At 30.8% G+C, this 22,008-nt stretch overlaps 2 protein-coding genes across 12 annotated transcripts in view; one reads left to right on the forward strand and one right to left on the reverse strand.

Annotated features, from left to right (window-relative positions):
* The window catches only part of LOC100645758 (autophagy-related protein 16-1), a 601,658-nt gene extending 596,968 nt beyond the window's left edge, over positions 1–4,690 (reverse strand). For 2 of the 3 annotated variants that reach the window (XR_007225207.1, XM_020864349.2), the window contains exons 1-6: positions 4,231–4,690; positions 3,790–4,048; positions 3,526–3,688; positions 3,315–3,403; positions 824–877; positions 123–261 (exon numbers count right to left, since the gene is read on the reverse strand). Coding sequence is in view for 2 of the 3 variants with exons in the window: in XM_020864349.2 (XP_020720008.1) it covers positions 123–261; positions 824–877; positions 3,315–3,403; positions 3,526–3,688; positions 3,790–4,048; positions 4,231–4,360 (834 nt within the window). In the remaining variant the exon portion in view is untranslated. The remainder of the gene's footprint in view (positions 1–122; positions 262–823; positions 878–3,314; positions 3,404–3,525; positions 3,689–3,789; positions 4,049–4,230) is intronic. The other variant, XM_003397577.4, reaches the window with a different exon arrangement.
* A 4,367-nt stretch (positions 4,691–9,057) lies between these two features.
* Positions 9,058–22,008, forward strand: part of LOC100645564 (peripheral plasma membrane protein CASK) — a 266,777-nt gene continuing 253,826 nt past the window's right edge. For 8 of the 9 annotated variants that reach the window (XM_048408639.1, XM_048408636.1, XM_048408642.1 and 5 more), the window contains exon 1: positions 9,058–9,885. In XM_048408639.1, the coding sequence (XP_048264596.1) occupies positions 9,827–9,885 (59 nt within the window). In that variant the 5' untranslated portion in view covers positions 9,058–9,826. The remainder of the gene's footprint in view (positions 9,886–22,008) is intronic. The other variant, XM_048408645.1, reaches the window with a different exon arrangement.

The following is a 22,008-nucleotide window of genomic DNA, read 5'->3' on the forward strand; positions in this document are numbered from 1 at the left end:
TTATTTTGTCATACAAAACATGCATTTTCGTGTTACAACGAATTAATAAACATTTGTACTAGAATTTCCACAGTAATAGCGTAATATAAAGTATTTCATAAATTAAAGTTTTGTCAACGTACAAACGTGACGGATACTTTTGTTGGGACCGCAGTAGGAAGACCAGAGATTCCTTCTTTTAAACTGGATCTATCGGGACTAACAGGTCGTGTGTCACGAGCCGCATCTTCCAACTCTTTCTGCATCTTTGCTTGCCTTTTTCTGAAAAAATATATACGCATGCCCACGATTTAATAATGATTCAATAACTATTAGAAATAAAATATTCTTGCATATAAATACCCAAAGATATCTGAAAGTTGCCCTTTCTCTTTGATCACTGTATTGTTATGTTTCATGCAGGGTAAAACAATTAGTAAAACCAACGTTTCGCTGTTATTATTTCTTCATATTAACAATAAATCTCCCAATTAATTGTTATTTTAAACGTTTATCTTATTATTTTCATTATTTACATTAGTTATATTTATTTGTATTTAATAATTATTAGGTTTATGTATTTATTTAGTAAAACATATGTTTCAGCATAATTGCTTTTTTTTAATTCTCTTCATTTATTTTAAATTCACTCGCTCACTTTAATTTTGTATATTAATTTGTATTATAATAATACATATATAATAACCATGAACACAAAAGCAAAAACAAACGAAAAGTATGGACATATGCGAACGTATGATATGATCAGCTTCCTTTAATAAACGACCCAAAGCTGTATTGAGCTATAAGCATAATTTTTGTCACGTCACTTGCACAAACTTACCCAAATTTTGATATGGTTTGCATCAAAAAGGCTGTCGGACTGGAAAAACTCTCACTGAAAATAAAATGTCAAGCATTGTGAAGTGCTAATGTAATTGCTACAATGATGGTATCTTGACGTATCCCTTCATTCTCTCGTTCTGTGAAAAGTTTAATATTTTGCATACTACCTTAAATGATTTGTAAATATTTGTAACCGACACGATTATTTTTAATTATTATGTTAGTTTTAATAAAATCTCATAATTTTTAATTAAACATATTAAAATGTATTGTATCAAGAAAATATAATCAATTATTCAAACATAATTTACATAAAATTCAAGAAATTGACATATAGTGTATAATAATATATCAAAAACATTTCAAAATATCCAAAGTCAAAAGAGATATGTATTTTTACACTTACTGGTCATAAAATCATAAAATTTGAAAATTCAGTTAACTGCAATAATCTTATCAAAAATAAAATTGAAATATAGCAAAAGATTACCCTGTACATATATTTTTCTTGTTCTATTAATTGAAAATACTGCTGTCACAATGTAAATTCTTTTTGTTCCAAATTTGAAAAAACCTCTCACTTTAAAAACCTCTCACTTTTAAAAAATATATGATACAAATGCATTATTTTGAAGTGATAAAAAACAATCTTAAAGAAAATATTCTATCTGCCTACAATAGATAGTGAAAATGGAACATGTGAACTTTATTAAACCATTAATAACAAAATACTTTCAGATTAGTATAGTACCATCATGCTAACAAAATTAATAATTCCAAATTTCGTGCATATGGCATTCGTAAATTTAAAACTATTGATAGAAAACATAATTGTTAAAAGGTATCAAAATTATATGCAAAACTTTCTATGATAATGTGGCAAAATATAAAATTTGACTTGATTTGTTAGTATAAAATATCTTCTTAGATTATTAATTCAATTTTATTATTATTAATATAAATTATGTATGTAATGAAAACAAATTTAAGAAACGATGAAAGAAACTATAATTGTATTACGAAATTCTTCGACAGAATTTTTGCTTCTTTATAAATATAAAAAATATAATATAAAAAATCTTAGTAATCTTAGTAAGTATACTTAGTAAGTATAATATAAAAAATCTATCTTAATATAAAAAATCTGTTTCATTTATATATTTTATACAATTGTATATTATATAGATGAAGCATATTGATAAACTTATTTTAAATCAGAAAATATCACGAAGTACAAATGTAACTTCATGTATGTACTACACGCTGATAACTGGGCGTATGTACGAGTCTATAAGATTTGAAAGATTAAAAATTATACATGTGCATATATAAATGTGTTTTATAAATATTAAATGTTTACCTCTTCTTTTCTATATTCATTTGGATAATTTTTGAAAAGACACATGTTTATTATATCTAATAGATATTATCTTTTCAAAATGTGAGAGTTTTTGCCGACAGACGGTACATAAAACATCGTATGCGATCGATAGCAAAAGTAAGTGCACATTTGCTATGATTTTTATTCATTACTACTACAATATATGTACAAAATGAAGCTTATGGCATATTAGAATAGTTACAAAAAAATTTAAGAATTCTACGATTTATTCCAGATATCTGAAGGATCCTGTCTTATTGCATTCTGAATAAAATATTCCCTATTTAGCTTATTTTAAACACAAAAATATATATGTAGTATAATATGCCAAACACATTACATGTATTTTAGTATCTCCAGAATGCAATTAACATATCATGCAATTATAGATAAATTATTACAATAATGAAAATATTTTATCACTAAGAAATAAAATGTCAGTAATTTTTAAATGCAAACAACATCTATCTATAAAAAATATAATTAGCCTAATATTCTTTCTTATTTAATGAGACGACTATACCATTAATATCTTCTGTATTAGTACAAATCTTACGAATTTTGGATAATGAGGATGGATGATGTAAATATATATGTTTCTTATGCAATAAAATTTGAAACTTATGGTAGTAATATTTAATTAAAGGGCTTCCAATTAAAAAAAGATTAGATGTCCTACATATTATATTCAAATACACAAACTGCAGCAATTAGTTAAGCATTTGAGGATAAATTATGAAAGGAAATATATAATAAGCAAGTAGAAGAGATCTAATCTATGCAAAATACAGCAATAAAAGATTAAGGATACAATACAGATATTATTGAAAATGATACTACCTTTGCATGAATATATGGTTTCAGAAAAAATATGATATGTACAATAAGTTACTATTTACAAAAATATACTAATTGTAATTATATTACATTTAGGTCAAAAGCCATCACATTTTCTGTTTAACAATACAAAATATGTGTAAGGAAACGATAATAATCTTACACAAAAATTTAAATTACTTGCTTTATATAAACAAAAAATTAATAGAAGGAGAAAGGACAATTAACAAAAACAAAACACTACCAAAAAAGAAATAAATATGGTACTCACTTCAGAAAATTGTCGTTTTCTTCGTTCACTTTCTCTGCATCTCGTGTTTTGTACTTAATCAAACGTTCTATTAATTGGCGATTTTCTTCCTATAAATGTTAAAAATATATTAGCATTTACAAATATAAATATATATTATGATCAAGCATGAATCATACAAATTATGATATTAGCGAAAAATATTTTACACTGTATATTATATTACAAATACCTGCGCTTTTCTAAGTTTTTCTTCTAAAGATGCAAAAGCAAGTTGCAAGGCTTGATGCTCATCCTTTAACATTTGATTAACACTTTCTAGCTCTCTTTCTCTGCTAAGACATTTTGATACTTCTAAACGTAAGTTGGCATTGAGCTCCATACTTTCTACTACACTGTAAATTTTACAAATATTATGAAATTAATTATTGAAACGTATAATACATATATGATTGGAAAAATTTGCAATTATGTTAATGAAAAAAGACATATATACCTTGCTTCCTTGATTTGAAGCTCCTTCAACATTTCCTGCATTTTGTTATTAAGATCTACTATTTGTTGCGTATGTTCTCCTTTTCTTTTATGTAATGTTGCTAATTCTTCTGCTTGCTTTAAAAGACGAGCTTCAAGATCAGCATTTACACTTAAACCAGGAGTTCCACTAGCTGCTTCTCGGCGAAGAGTTTCATTTGCTACGGTTAATTGTATATTTTCTCCACGTAATGTGTTTGCACTTTCAAACAATCTGTTATCTATAAAATAAAGATAGTATTGCACATCTATTAATTCAAAGAATGATATATGTACATTTCAATGGATATTAAAAAGATTGTAGCGCATCAAGTCAAAATATAATAATAATAACAAGTTGATAATATATCACTTAAGTTATTGGAACTAACTATATTAAGAACTACATGAAAAGAAATCTTACGTAAACTAATAAGATCTGCAAAACAATATGTTTGTTTCTTGTTTCTTTCTTGCAATTGTAAGATTAGATCTTTCCTCCAATTATTATCTTCCCTAGAATGTGATGATACACCTGATTCACTCGCGGCCATTTTCAGTGCATAAAATATCTCTTTACTATTGTTGTGATGTAAATTATTTGTCTTTTCTTATCAAAGTCGTATAAAAAACATTTGACAGCAGAACAGTTGGTAGATATTTTGGCAACCTTCGACATACACTGCTTTATCACGAAAAATTTATCTTAGACCAATAATGTTTCATTTGAACATTAATCACCATTAACATCGAAAAACGTCTTGCTAATCACATGACATTCAAATTTACCACGAATATTTTTAATTATGAAAATAGCTATCCTAACCTAAGTATACCAAACACTACACTGCTACCCTGAAATTGCCGGTTATTCGAAATGTCGATATGGGTGCTGTTCGAGATTTCGATACTTCAGTATTTGAATTTCAAACACAATTTCACTGAAGTCGGTAACAAATGATAAAATATTTTGCTGCAACTTCTATTCAGTAATCAATTACGTTATATATGAGTAGCATTGATAAATTAGAATAAACGCCTATTATTTACTCACAATTAAAATGGGATATATTTGAATATGAACGAAGTAAACTAATGTGCGGCAGATGATGAAACAGTTCGCTGCATCACGTTTTGTTCAGCCGATATCACATGCCATTTATCTAGGTTTGATATGTGTCTCCTTCAAAATCTTCAATAATTTTATTTTCGAAAATCACTAAAAACAAATTGTTCCATTTATTCTAAAACAAAATATACATTACTCTATGCTTAGTTTACATTTTGGATTCATCATTTTTAAACCAATATTTATATCATATTAATTACTATTGACTACCATATCTTTTAGTAGGATAGCAATCAAAATTGAGATGTAGAAACATATATTTTTTGGCTTGTCTTCCACGTTCGAAAAGTTTTGTTACTATGAAATACAGGAAAAGAAACGAACGATGTCACGAAAAGAAGTCAAATAAAAATACGGTTAACAAATTGGAATTAACTAACAGGTAAAAATATTTCTTTTAAATTATATGTAATTTTATATTAATTGATTGTTAAGTGCCAAGAATTGTTAAAAAATAAAAGAAAGTTTGGATAACTCAATCATAGAAATAGTAATCAAATAATTAAAAAGCGTCAAAGAAATCATGTCAGTAACCGACGTCAAGCTGGTCCAATGCAATATGTATTTTATGCCATACTTAATACCGATTTGCATATGAATCGAGGAACAGCAGCGGCAAATGTAAGCGTGATATAAATATAAATTATTTAATAATTGCCACAAAATAAATTTTAAAATATACATATTTGGTTTAAATAATGTAAATTATACTAATTAATTTTAGATAGCAGTTGGTTTAATGCTCCTTTATAATATAATAGACACTGACCAGGTGAAATGTCAATATATTGATAGCTGGACAAAGAATGGGTATTATATGCTATACTAATTTTTTTATATTGATAATTGTCTGTATCAACCTATGATATTGATTTTATATTTAACTTTTAACTTCTCTTACAAATAAGAAGGAAGATAAACGTGATACATAATTCATCTAATCTATTATGTAAAAACAGACAAAGAATAGTAATCTTGAAGGGATATGACCACAGACATTTGAAATACCTCCAACAGGAAGTACAATTTATAGCACTGGGAACGTACGCAGTTCGACAAAAGTGGCGACGGAATAAAGGAATCATAGCATTAACTGTGTTTGGACAAAAAGAAGATTTGGAAGACGTTTTCGAAGGATTAACATATTTACGATAATAAAAGTTAATAAAAAATAAATCCATAATTTTGAATATCAAAAAATAAAGTTCTTCCTTTAACTCGTCTTATGTATAAATATATGATATTTTGCTTTTATCACAGGTAAAGTGGTATGTGATATCAGTTAAACAAAACGTATTTGCAGCTCTATAATCTATATTAATTTAGAATCGACAATTTATAATCACATACAAGGTACAGATTCCATGTTTCTGATCCGCATACCATTTTCGTTTCACATGAAACGCTATCGATTCAGTATAATAGCGATTTGAAATAAAACTAAAGTCTTGTATGAAATCACAAATAAAGTGTATGGCAGAATGTCTTATGATCACAAATGAACTATGGAATTTTATACTATTACAATATCTCATAAATCTTCATTACGCGCTAGTGCAATTATTATTTTAATTACTTATGTTGCTTTATTTAACGAAACGTTACATCTGCTATACAGATATATGTACGTCTGTGCATATGTATATATATGTATATATATACTTAACTGTAGTGAGGTAGTGTGGAAGAAAAAGAATGATTAAGTGAATTCGATTATTATTCCTACTAATCGGAATAAAAATATAAACATAATATAATGTCCATGCCATTGAGAATTTCGAAAATGAAATTATTTATGTGGTTAGAATGTTAAAAAGTTAACAGCATACTAGGTTACCTTGAAAATGGCTGTTTCAATCGACGTTTATATAGATTATGCATAGACGCGTACTATAGATGCATGGAATTTTTTATTTTCTCTACAATAATGATGTGCAATTACCTAGTTCTACACAAATCCTTATAAATCGCGGAACACGAAAAATTATTTCATGTTACATCTAAAATGAGTTATTATTCGTGCTATCTCTTTACAAATTATATTCTTTTAATGCGAAATCCTAGAATTGTCTGAAAATTCTATTAACATCTAAGAATTTGTAGTAATATCAATTATTTTGTACCAAGAGAATATAATTCAAAAAGAAGTGGCAGGATGAAATACCTACTTAAATTACGTTCCTTAAAGTTTTACACATGCTTATGCATATTTACCTCAGAGAATAGGGTGTGGGTGTTGGATACAGATTGGGTATCGATTAGGCACGGATTGGACACGGATTGGATACGAATTAGGCATGAATTAGGCACGAATTAGGCACGAATTAGGCACGAATTAGACATGAATTAGGCACAAATTAGGCGCGATTTGGGCACAGATTGAGCACCGGGTCTTAAAAATTATAATTTAAAATTCGATTATAAGTGATTAATTAGATTGTGAATCACTAATAGTTTCTTTGATCTATCACTGACAGGACATAGATGGATCCTAGCAGACTCGAACGCCGCTTATTTATATTGAAACAAGTGCCTGTTTGGAAAATACATTGTCTACATATGCATGTAACAAGCACATATTTCTATCGAATTTTTTCTTATATTTATCACAAAGAATATTATTCTATGTATTGTAAGCAGAGGGCTTAATGGTTTCATTAATGATTTAAAAAAAAAAAGAAAAGAACGTGTCACAGTTCATTTACTTAGTTATTTAATGTAGTGAAGGCAACCGAAGCTTTGGATCTGGTTCTTTCGACATTTGCTCGGAAACTGACTCAAACCGATCAACGGTTCAGTGTCGGAGAATGTTTAGATTATCGGCACATGGTCGTCGCGATCACTGACGACTGACACGGGTCCTCGAGAAAGGTTTCCACGTTTATCGCGTACAATATAAATAAAATGTATATCTAACTAAAATGTCTTTAGAGATCTAAAAGAACATACCATTCTCTTCTTGGTGATTTAATTGCGAATATGTAATATTTTTACATACAATTCATTTGCCAATTAACGTCAAATTGAAAATCACTGTAAGAAACAATTCAGACAAGTGTCAGTCCCCCTCTATCACACCCGCTTCATACCAGCATTAGCTCCGCCCGCAACACGCCCGGTTAGTTTAAATATTGCTTCGCAATAATTCAGGTACGTGAACTAGATTTAGTTCGAACATTTTCGTGAGCTTCGATACTTTATATTTTGAGTGAACTGAGGTGCCAGACAATCGAATGAAGTTTGAGTCTATCAAAGCCTGCCGATATTCTTTATTCTTTATTGAATTGCGAGTAACTGACACGTACCTCATAATAATTGAATTAAATATAATTTCTCTATTCGCCATATCAAATCCCAAAGAACATAAGAAACACTCTGATTTTGTTCTAGTCGGTATTTCAGAATCCGAGAAACGAAGTTCTAATTTGATATCATGTCTACCGTCTGTTCTTAGTCAATGATATAACTGAAGTTCATATAATAACAGCTTAATGATTCTGTTTATTATATACGTTTTCTCGTTCATATAATAATAATTTACATTGAAATAAATTAATTTTGTTCAAATAAATGGAACACGTTCAAACGAATTAATCGTACTCGACATGATATTATAAATTGTAGAGGGTGTAATAAAACCTCCAAATGGTCGGTATTACAGAATGTGTGGCATTGTCACAGATGAGACGTATGTACCGTAGATATGACGCAAAGTGCATCTTTATCGCTTTCTACAATTGAGTTATATTATAGACGTATAGTTGAACTTTAACCAATGTTCATATAATATCAGCACAGATGTGTATTTAGATGATGATCCTATATTTTTAAAATTGAGCTCCTTCGATGGATTGCAGGATTTATCATTGGAGTAATTTTGGATGTCGGTATTTCATGCGCCTGGTTGAACATCAACGAATATTGCAGGCATGCTCGATCGTAGCGTTGCATACGATTGGCGAATATTGCAGTCGAGGGGGAAGAAACAAAAAACAGAACTGTTAAAGCGCCAAAGGTTGCACGCGAAGCGGCGCCACGCCCGCCCCACCATATGGGACTTTTATTCAGAGGGGTCAGAGGGGAGGCAGTTGGTTGGCGCAGTCGCTCGCCGCGTTTTATGCAACCAGTCTTGCTTCGGAGCGAGTGAGTCTACTCCAGCCTTTGACAGACGAGGAAAGTGTGTGTAGTGACATCGGTGTCTGTCTGGTCGCTTCTCGCTGATCGCTCTTGTTAATTGCACGACCGACTGTTCCGTCGAGACAACCGATTCGGCTAGATCCGGTTTTCTTCGTAGTTGAGTCAGGACACGATCGTGTAAACGTCCGTATTACGTATATTTTCGTCAGTTGTGTATACTGTCTTTGCCGGCAACAGCAAGGCAAGGTTTAAAGGCGGTGTCGGTTGTGTATTTGGCACCCTTGGCCATCCTGCGAAATTTCACCTACTGTCTACTAATATAGCTGAGAGGTATACGGGTTGCGGACTCGCGTGTACCGATCGGAGTGCCAGTGCGACGACAATCGGGCGTGCTAACACGGGTGTATTATCCACGGCTGTGTACATATATTATATGTGTGTATGTACGTAACGTGCGCGTAGAGGAAAACGAATTGGCCGCTGTCGGTGGAAAGAAAGGGATAGAACGCGAGAAGAGGGTGGGAGAACGAAGGCGGCCGTGAATCCACTATACGCGGCTACGTTCACGCCGCCGCGTATTTCACACGGCACGACACGAAACAACAGCACACCGTCGGCCCAGGCCTACTGAGGAGAGAGACGAAGCGCATCTGAATACCGAACGAATTATTACGAATTCGTATAGCATTGACGCGCCTTTTGGCGCGTATAGCCTCCTCATTCGGTCGACTTCTTCGACCTCCCCGTTGCTACTATGGCGGACGACGAAGTTCTCTTCGACGAAGTTTACGAGCTCTGCGAGATTATCGGCAAGTGAGTAACGATTTCGTGAGAAAGAATGAGACAGCTGCGCTAGTACTATGTAGTATGAGTCATTACTAGGGAGAGGGAGCAAGTGTCAAAATGCGAAACAATTCAAAGGAAAGGGTAAAGAAGTATAAGATACTGTACTTTGACAGGCGAACGATACGTGAATGCCTGTGTTACACGTTAATTCTTTGATATGCGTACCGTGTGTATAGCATAGGTTATGCGTGTTCGTATTGAATCTGGGGACAGTTGCGCGCGCGTAAGCATGTACCGCGTGTAGAAACGATGACGTATATTTGTTGACTCAAAAGGGGCGAATGGGTAAGTAACAATGCAAATGCAAGGAAAAGGTGCGTGTTGAATAAGAAGTCTGGTCTACGTACCTATTCATGCAAGTTTTATTTCAAGTCTTCACAGGTTGTCTCTAGCAACGTGACCCACCCTTTCGATGAAAACCCATGAACCATACTTTTACCTTTAAACTTGAATATCGTGTACGCAAGAAATAAAATGCTGTCCTTATATTTTATTGATGTTCTCACTAGCAGTTAATCGTTCATATAAATATTTCAACAATGCGCTTACATGATACGCCCAATGTTCTGTTTATATGTGGGTAGTATTTAGCATTTACGAAGAAAAGCGAATTTTAAACTACATTTAATGGTAGAAAACAAGTATTTTATACTGCGTACTTTTAAAAGTTCCGTTCTATGAATGGAAAGTAACGTAATAGCATCTTATCATCGTATCAGTTGTATAAGTACGCACTCTGAAATGCTACTGATAAAAATACCACTGTAACGATACGACTAATACATGAATATCATACATTAATATTTATATACGTTTTTTCTAGTGAAAAAACTTAAAAGCCTCCATTTTATAACTTATATAATATTTTTCTAAGAGTGATAAATATAGGATAAAAAATTTAGCAGTTAGTTCTCATTTCCTTAAATTTCACAACTTTTTAAAAGTATAAAATGCCGAGATTTATATAAAACAAAATCTTCAAAAGAATAACTTTTGGAATATTTGCTTATCTTTGTGTTCTTTTACGATATAAACTTTTTATTTTATATTACAGAGTTTATAGTATTCGTTACAAAGTGAAAGTAACAAATTTATAGATTAAGTCTGACTTTGTACATTTTGTTTTTTTATAATTTACGATATATTGTAAATTAACTTTTTAAAGATGGAAAAGTAAAAAACAAAATATTATAGATAGTTATTTGTTTGTATGTAAACAGAGATTCAGTATCGTTAAGTGTGGAAAAGTGATTTTGATATATTTTCTATATTTTTTATGCTAAAAAACAAAGTAAGCTTTTAGTATATTAAACCTTTATTAAAACATTTATGTTAAGAATAAAGTCTTAAGAAAAAAAGATGTGAATTGTTTATATAATGAAACAATGAAAAATATTAAGTTATGTCGGAGGAAAGAAATAGAAACAGATGTAATTCCAATATTTGCAATTCATATTCATCTGTCCGTACATAACAATTTATAATTCACGTACATAGCATCTGTCCCTGCGTTAATAAAATTTTCATTTTGTGATCGACGCTTTATATTACACAATATCATTCACATTTTTTTATTTCAATGCTTGAAGTTACGCAGTTTTGTCTCAATGAAATGTAACGAAAGAAAAAGGGCATAAAACAAGCTCAGTAATAAAATACGTACCTACATAGAACTGCACATTGCCCTGAAACTTTATATTATTTTTCAAATGTGATATACCGAATTATATATAGGCTACGTGCAATACTGTCACATGTTTATAGATAACACGTTAGTTTCAACTTCACTCTCGTTCGATGGAACATTTCAAGAGCTTCAGATCGTGTAAAATCCTGTGACGAACATGCTATTTCGAAATCCTCGTTACATGACCATAAATCCTCTAACAAGTAAATTCACATTACCTTCCATTAATTCCCTTTGCTTTCTTTTTCTTTTCCGTGGCACATGAATTTTAATGTTGATTAAAAATTCGATTTATCCGAGTGAACACTTTGACGAAAAAAAATTGGAATTTCAAGAGCTTCGACTGGCGTAAAATTCCGCGATGAACGCGTTATTTTGAAGTTCTTGTTGCACGACCACTAGTCTTCTAACGCTAACTGTTATAAATTTGAGTGAACTTCCATCTATCGCTTATTATAATTTCATTTCTCATTTCTTTTGACTGTATGTGAATTTTAATGTTGATTAAAAGTCCAATTTATTTGAGTGAATGCATTGACGAGAAGAAATTGGAAATGTGTATCTGAGAGGCAGGGGGAGGGGAAAAAAGCGTGGAAATGTTGCAGCACATACGTTTCCCTGGGCTCGATCGAGCGACCCCGGAAGAGAAGAGTTCCAATAAATACACGAAATTGCAGTAGCAAGCCTTAACGCTGGCACATACCAGGTAAAATGCAACTTGGCCAACACTTCTTTTACGATGCTCGCCCTACTTTTCATCCCCCTCGTAACTCAGTCGTCGAGGGTCGTGCATACAACGGCTCTGTCTACATGTTTTCTGAGAAGTTAGAGTAAATTCTTGATGATGGAATTTGCCCTTGAACTTAATTGCAGCCGGTTGTCCAGCATGTTGGACTTAGGAAGTAGCGGAAGCAATCGTTATCATACGTTTCTCTTGATGCGTTTGATATGGCACGTATACTTTTTCTTCAATGGATTTGTTGGTTGAGCAAATATCAAGCTCAAACGATCAAGTTCAATGTAATGAGATACTGGACAAGGAAAAGATCGAGGTCGAAGTGGTCGGTACGCGATAGGAATTATATATGAGAGAACACGCACTCTTGGCAACATTATATTTATAATTCGAAAGTTTCTATATTTGTAGTATAATGGAGAGACAGACTGCGCGATGTTGTAGCGTTATTTTTTCAGTTTCATGCGATTTTTAAAAACAGCACCAAATTGTATATCGTCGAAAATATTATTTGGTATTTGCAATATTTTCTAATATTTTAACATACTGGAAGTTTAATTTTCTTTGTCAAAATCATGAAATATAGTGAAGTTATACGTGGAATACATGGAATATGATTGTTAAATACCATATTTTATCATTATTAATTCCATGAATGCTCCTGTGGAGGATTGATCGAGGATAGATATTGCGAAATAACAAGAGCGAGATATTGCTGTCGCAATCTGTCAAATATATTTCGAATGAATAAATAAATAAATTAATTTACAGCCGTATACGTGAGTCGTTAGTACAAAGTATAAATCGCGCAATAAATACTCGTTAATGTTCGTCGCGTAACTCGATAAATACTTGGAGATACTCTGTAGATACTATTCGATACTTTTCGATACTCTATCGCTCGCGATCGCGACCGTTTATTTATACTGGTCGGGGAAGAATCGGAAAATTCAAATTCATCTTCATTCGACGGTTGCCTGTAGCGGCGATATTGTTTTGCTCGAAGTCTATTTGTTCTTACATTACTTGTAACCTAACGGTCTTGATACTCCGAGGCAAAACAACAACATGATTTGAATTGTCCTCTGACTCATGTGCCGCTACACTCCGTTTTATTTAATAAGTTTCTTGTGATATCAGACGATACCCTATATATAATATTACGTTACGTAATTTTGCAGAATTATTTTTTACAATGTCTTCGCACAGAGATATTTCTCTTACGTAAATCTTTCTGTATAGCGATACGATAGGTTGTATTAAAATATTTTCTACGTTACAGGTACATATGTACTTAACGTTTGTGCATTGTGCATTCATCACAGAGCGTACCTTCGAGCGCTCTATAAATACAAAGCCGTTTTAATGGGTTTTCCCTTCTAAAGGATTATTTGTATCAAGCAGTTTCCTCCCCAAAGTGCAAATTTCTCGCCAAAGTTTCTCATCATTTGGGTTATCCGAATAGGTACTCTACATAAGTTCTATAATTATATCTAAAAGCAAAGTAGAACAGCAAAGATTATAGAATTTCAATCCAAAATAATTAATTTTTTCCATTATGTTATCACATATCAAATTATTTATTTTTCTATTGAAAAGAGACTTTTAAAGTTATACCAAAAAATTCGAAAAAATTATTCATTTCGATTTTTCTAGAAATATCTTTTGCTAGTATCAGCTTAAAGCACATCATATTTACAAAAACGTGTTAGATGCTATTTTATGAAAATCTAAGATAAGATATAAGTAATTAATTTTTGTCTACAAAAAATTATTTATTAAATGTAACTTTTCAAGAAATCTGTCTGGCCTTCTTATTTATTCTTTTTATGTACATTATACAAGTAATTTATTTAGTACCATAGCAATAGATGCACTATTTGTTTCTTACATGTATGTAGCTCTTTGGCATATTGCCAATTGTTTCCGATGATGTGAAGTTGGATTCTGCTTAATAGAAACGAAGTGTCATCGATCCTAATGAATCGTGTCTAAAATGGAACGATACAAAGTCGACATTAGCTAAATGTTTGCGAAATGTTTTTGTCGCAATATATTTTGCGCTTTACATTTTCTAAATGTATCTTAAATAACAACATTTATATATACCTTTTTATTTATTACGTTATTAAATATATATCGTTAACATTACGCTATTATTACTTTTTTGAAATACAATGTGATTATAGAAAGAAGTAGAGTAAAAACCATAGTTTAATAAACAAGATATGAAAAACACAAAATTCTTTTAAAACTCTGGTGTTAATATCTAATAAAGTGTCAGAAATGTATCTGAGATCAACTTGCTAGGAAGTTTTTACTTGATATTGGTCAAGTATTTCCCTTTTAAGCACTCATACCCTTCCTGTTGATATATCGTGGAGTCCAATATAGTTCCATTAAAATATCGACCACATCCGACTTCGATAGCCTGGGAATTGATGCTTGAAGATTATAACAGACCAGAACGAGATTTCCCAAGTGATGTCGCATTAATATCATTGCTGTCAATCGGTTCTTGAATGCATGTTTTAAAATAAATAGTCGTTTAAGATAATCGACGGTACAAAATAGTGGTCGAATTTCATGAATTTCTCAAGTACTATACATCCTACAGAGATTTTCTAAAGAGTTTAAGGATAAATAATCGACTTGCCCTTTGCCATTACCATCTTTGAACAGAATATTGATTGTATGCTGGTTTACCACTATCCGCTGTGGTCATTAGCCCATGAATGACTGTATAAACTTCGATGTCCTAAGAATAGTTTAGAACGAAACTTCTATGTTCACCTCTCTATCTACCTCCATTGACGGTATTCCATTGAGGAACAGCATTTAAGTACGAGCAGCTAGTGTTATATTGGACATTACATAGCTACGTTTGATCGACATGGTTAAAAAAGAAAGAAACTATGTTCTAAAGTAGTATAACTTCTTATGATATCTGAAAATTGAAAAAATTGCAGTAATAGTTGCAATTCCTTGAAGTTTAGAATTGCTACATAGCTTAGTTTAGACAAAATTGTGTTGCATTGTCTTTTTTCCTTTTCTTTTTATTTAGTCGAAACGTATGATTTAATGACACAGCGATGGTTGTAGTTATATCTGACCCAGTTTTTTGTGAGAGGATACCTATATTAATGAAAAGTTGCAAATATTTCGTGTATCCGGAGCAACTGTTCGTGAGTGAAACGCTGAAAGTGGTTTTCTTTGTTTTCGTACGTTATAAATAGAGAATATAACGGGTATTTGTGGAAAGCAATCGTATTTATCGCGGATCTCATACACGGTATCAATTCCCCGAGGATTTTTATTCTAAAATATTGATAGGTTCGGATGACTGGTCGGTGTGAACAGTTTTAAATCATCGTAATTCTTATACCTATACTGTGTTTATAACTATCTTTACTAGAGCTACATGATGAATACGTTTTTAAAAAATATATAAAGTTGTTGATTTATTATTTTCCCAAACAAGCCTGAGATAAAAATGTTTGATGGATGTTATTAACGATGAAGATTGAAATGCAAATGACTGTTATCCATCCTTGGAATCATTAAATTTGTCAGAACGTATCAAATATGTAAATAAATTCAGTACAAATAATTTCAGCAAATGTTTGTTGTTATTAATATATGTAAATGAATTCTGCGATACGTTCTATTCAAATTGATAGGTCATATTTTCTTATGAAAACAGATTTATAATTTTTGAAATAGGCTATAAATTAAGAAATATAGATTGCTGTGAAAAATGTCCAAAAATATAAATAAATATTACATTATTCTTTTGTTAGGCAATTAATATGTCTAATAATGTATTTTAGGTGATTCAATAACCTGTAAATAATTTGATCTTTGTATTCATCGATATTATTCCCTTTTTGTTTGAATCGCTTTTTTAATTCGTTCGCCTGTTTGTAATGTATTGATGTTCTGTTCACTTCACGATCGAATTAATTTTTCATTCGTAGTAGAATTCAAATCCAGTAGCTACAAAGATACGTCTGTGCGTGTTTTAAATCGTTGATAAATAATAGTTTTACACAGTTTGTATTTTGTATATAGGATTAATTTATTTGTTAAATATAAAGATTTACAAATTTTCATAATTTGCATACTTTAATAAATCATACGCATTTCTCATAAAAATTAGTTTTGCATTAGAAAGAAGTTAATTATCTTAGTCGTTCGTAACATCTAAAATACCTACTTTGTAAACTCAGATTCTACATATAGTTTGATATAGTTTGATAATTGTTCCATTTACAATTCACGTAATCTTTCGATTTTATCAATACTATCCACCATTACTTAGATTCATAGATTTCTAGTAGATTTTATTAATAGAATTACCTACACATTTCAATTCTACAGTAGTACCTATCCTGAATCAATTTTCGCCAATATCTAATGGTAATGATTTCCTACTGAGTGCTACAGAGTGCTCATAATAGAACTACACATTAATCCTACACTAATTATTTCGTAGAATGTTCGAGACATACGATGGTAACTAGAAATGATAAAGATATTGACGGTTTCAAGGTGTTAACAGCAATAGGAGCTTACTGTACAATGCTTTATTTAATGTACGTCAGTTATTTAATGTATATCAAGGGCAAAATGTATTTTTGTCCTGTACGTGAAGGATGACAGACTTTAGAGCTAGGTCGATGCGAGCGTGTAGTCGAGGATACTGAAGTGAGAAAGTTTGATCCTCTTCAGTTCAGAAGTGGTATTGAATTGCTTAAATCTTCTTGGCAGATCACGGGAAAGATCACTATAGATGCAACCTGACATTCCATTGTACCAAATAAATTTTGAATTTTACACTTTCTATGTCAGGTGTCAAAATTTTCCAGATTTTTAAGCCAGTAAAGTAACTATGTATATTAGTTAGTTATGAGAATTGAAGATTGTGATTTTCATTTTTTTTTTTTTTTTTTTTTTTAATAGAATAATACGGTGAATCATTCCCTTTAATGAGTAACAACAATTAGTACAAAGAATTAATTCAAGGATTCATTTTGCTTTCAAAACTTCCAATATCGTTACGCTGGTTTATAACACACTTGGAAAAAAAATGATGCAAATAAGTATAATGAATTTATGTATGAAAGAATATATTCTTAGAGTCATGTTGACAGTATTTACTATGAATATCTATGATATATTTGGATATATGAGCGCAATTGCGGTTCAGATAGGAGCAATTGATATTTCAGTATTAAAGATAAAAGACCTCCGCATAATCGTATGGTAATACAAACGTAGATTTCCCATTGGCATTCTAATTTCGAGAGAATAATATAATTCTCCTTTTCGGCGTGTAATATAACAAATTGGCAGAGGATTTATTAAGAACGGGAACACCATCTAAACTATTTATCGCGTTTTGCATATGCCTTGGATCCAACTTGGCTAATTTTTACGATATGCATGTGATACTGATTTAGATGCAGAATATATTATAGCGCCGGTTTAGTAGAAGAATCATTAGAAAATCGTAAATTTGAATATATCTGTAAAAATTAACTTCAACAATTTACTACTTTGTGGATAGTGATAACAGAAATATCATTATTTTACCCAATAAAGTTACACTATTTAACGAAAGAAATGGCACAATTTATAGAATTGTTTCAACCATCTTGTTAATAGAACAATATTTTGTTAGATACTCCGAGAATCTAAGACTATTATTTACATTGCAAAAGAGCATTTTTCTATTAACCCTTAAACTGTAAAATGGATATTCCATGCTATTTCGGGCTATTTCGACATTAATTACTAATTTCGATATTAAGTTTCTCACAAGGGAATAGGTAGAAAACCCTTTTTTCTCCCCGCTTAAAAAGTGTTATTTGGCGAACATTTTACGATAACTTTAATTTAGAATGTTTGAAGATGTTATACGAATCTTTTGGATTGTCTTAACATATGTTGCATACTGAAAAATGCATTGAACATAAAAGACTCACGTTTACAGTTTGATGGTACCGTAGAAAACGTTTACAGCTTAAAGGTTAACAAATGATTGTATTATTAATCGCTCTTTGTTTCAAATCGATATTCCTGAAAAGTTTCCTCTATAGTTCTATATCACTCTTTTACAAGTGTGCTTAAGATCTTAGGATCTATAGTTATTTGAAGGAAGAATTGTGCAAATGTTTTTCTATGACGCTAGTGACTCTAATATAATGTTTTAATGTTATGAACATACAAAGATTTTTTTATTATATTTTTCTTAGCTAACGTTATGTACTCTTCAACAAGGTCTCGAGCTTTGTAATGTCTATATATCTGAAATTGCCGTTTCGCTTCTTAAAACATGTAAGCTTTAATGCCTGACCGACTTTATGACTTCACTATATCTTTCCTACCTACGGGTAAGCGTTTCTCAGCTGCCTCCAACATTTATGCAAAACTAGATACGCTCACATCCTCGAAGCTTCTTTATAGCTTCTCTATTTCATAATACATGATAAGTTTCACTAATAATTATATTCGTAAATTGCAACTCATTATCTCTACTACTTCTCGATTCTGACTAGCTAACCCGTAATTTATATGAATTCAATAACGCGGAAACAAGTGAGAATCATTGTCGATACGGCGTGGCTTCGACGATGTACTTCATCGAGCATCCTTTCTGTCTTCTCAAATTCGCCTCACCTCATTCTGTTGCAATTCAGTCTGTGGTTTTGCACAATTTCTTGTTTAATTGTGTGTCCATTGTTATTTAATATCTATTCTGTTATCAATTTTGTTACAATAAACAGGAACTCTGAATTATGATTCAGGTTTGTCTTATCAATCTTACTGTAGCAAATAATTGGTTCTTTATTTGTTTAATAGTGTGGAAACTTCTTTGTTTTTAGAATTTACAAATTTTGAGACATAGCTCGGATAAAGAGATCAACTGATAGAAAGGCTATCAAACTTATCTCAAAAAATAATATGTATTATATAGGCAATAACGTATATTTTATGTTATATATTAGATATATCGATAACTCAATCATTGTAAAAAGAAGTTAGTCTTGGTAAGATCTTAGTAAGTGATTTAAATTTATAGTCTACTGATTTTGTAAGGAGCTTGGAGATACTACTTTTAATCGATGAGTCTCACCCATCCCTCACTTTTCCAATTTAATTTGTCTCTTGGTGTGCAATTGACATAATGGTAAAAAATTAACATAATGAAAGAATAAATTATTTTATGTAAAACAAAGGATCAAGATTCGTATGTAAATTCAAATATAAATTAATATAAGGAACAGATTAGGATTAATTTTCCATTAATATGTATATTTTAATATGTCGAAAAATTTAACGAAATATCCGGAATAATCCGAATATTTATAAGCAATAGTATAAAACAGGTTAGAAATTGCTATAGTTGCTAAAAGATTTAATGATTTCCGTATAAATTAAGCAAGTATAAATAAAAATTAAATTATAAATAAAAATAAGCGCATATGGTATTCTGCGTTAGATAGTATTGTGTGTGAATGTATTGTGTATGTGTATGAAAATGAAATGGACAGCAACGAGGCGATAACTGTTGTCAAAAATTTGTGCGATGCTTCCAGGTAGAATCGTATAACTACCCATACATACCGACAGTAGTTTGTAAAATTTCGATCGGACGCTTGGAGTCCTGCATGACAATCATGCATTGGATGTTCTACGCATGGTTCCGACAACTAGTGATGAATGTTAAAAAAATGCTTTAAATTGAACATCTGTCAATATAGAATGTGAGATATATATGGTAACTCTGAATATGTAATATCGAACTTTTGGTTTTATTTTAAAATACGATATATATACGTAGTGTATATCTATACGTATATACTATATATGAGAACTATTTTAACCGAGTAACATAGTATATTTTCGTTTATTTTATTAATAGAATTTGTTTTATAAATAGAATATATCTGTCTTATACTTGTTAGATAATTACAATCATTTTGAACATTCACTATTACACGTTACTGCACCATTACAGTTACTGAACAAAATTCATAATATTTCAACAGTCATCTTTTCAATATAATCTTCTCGTTCCTAAATATTTTAAGATACAAATTATTCTATTTAATGTGAAATTGTGGTATTACATTGTTATAGTTATTATATAACTATAACAAATTTAATGTAAAAACATAAAATTACAAATCTATAACTTTTATTTTGCCAATTTAACGATGTTTGTGAGTTAGTAAATTATTGTACAAGAGGATCTATTGAATCGAATCAATTAATCAAGGTATTGGAAATAGTTATTTCAAAATAAGCTGTCAATAATAATCCACTATTCGGGACGTAAGTCTTTCGAGAACAGTCATACGAAATAGTTCAGTGTATGGGATAACAACGCTAGTAGTCCATCGTTCAGAACGAAGCATACAGTGAATTGTCATCCACTTGCTCTTTATGTCCAACCAGTTGTCCAATATTAATTTGGCGAGCGACCTTTGTGAGAGAATTGGTACCAGAAAGGTTGTCTCGGGATTTACAATACTGAGAAAGAGATAATCCATGCGGTTTAATCGTAACGACATATATACATTATACACACACACATGTGGTATATAAACGGTATTATTCTGCAAATAAAGAAGTCAAATGATGGAGATAAAATATTTCACTGTATTATTATATTTTTATTATTAGATTACTGGACATGAAATTCTTTTTTAAATATAGTTGATCACATTTAATTAAAATAATTCCAATGCACTTTGTCAATAATTAACTAATTTCGTTATTCTACTATCACACGAAAATTCTATTTATTTTTGATACAATTAATAATATTTTTATTATAAATCTTTTTACCACTTAGTATATTTACGTAATTTATAGAAAGTGAATTCTTCTTTGATGTGATTGGCCTGACAAATTCAAAACCAATAATATCGTACATACGTATAATATAAAATAAATTAATTTAATATTATATTCTTTTACATTTATCGTTTCTTTTATAGCTAATTTGTACAATACGTTCTGATGAAAAATTGTACTTAACTACAATTTTTTCTTGTGAGCTAACAACCATCCAGTTATGGAAGATTAATTCAGTACTCAGGTATAATTAATTGGCAATTTCTGCCAAGAAAGCTGTTATCACGTGTTAAGGATGGTATATAACAGTTCTGAAATGATTTAGATATTGCAATATACCCGGGATATGATTCTACAGCGTAACCATAGATTTCTTTCATTTTATGAATTTTTTATTGATTAAATTAGGTGTCGAAGATATTCCGTTTATTACTAACAGATCCGGAAAGATTTTCTCGTTTTAATCTACTCATACCTAATCGTGATAAAATAAGGAATATAATTACTTAATTTTTAGTAATGTTCATTAATGAAAGCTAAAAGTCACTAGCGTTAGAATGCTTTAAAAGAATTATTCTCCATTTCTCACGAGAAATACAACATTAGTGCAATTTTGAATGAAAACTACTTTTTAAGGATTTACTTTTTTTCGAGAGGTAACTATACTTCTACTCTACAAATTATATTGTGGCATAAATCATAGAAGTAAAAAAAATAGGCTTAAGAAGCGATTAAAGCTTGAACGTGTGCATATATTATCATTATAATTACCGTAAATTGTTTAAAGCCGTAGGTATTCCAG

Source organism: Bombus terrestris, chromosome 9, assembly GCF_910591885.1.
Source record: "Bombus terrestris chromosome 9, iyBomTerr1.2, whole genome shotgun sequence".
Lineage (NCBI taxonomy): Eukaryota > Metazoa > Arthropoda > Insecta > Hymenoptera > Apidae > Bombus > Bombus terrestris.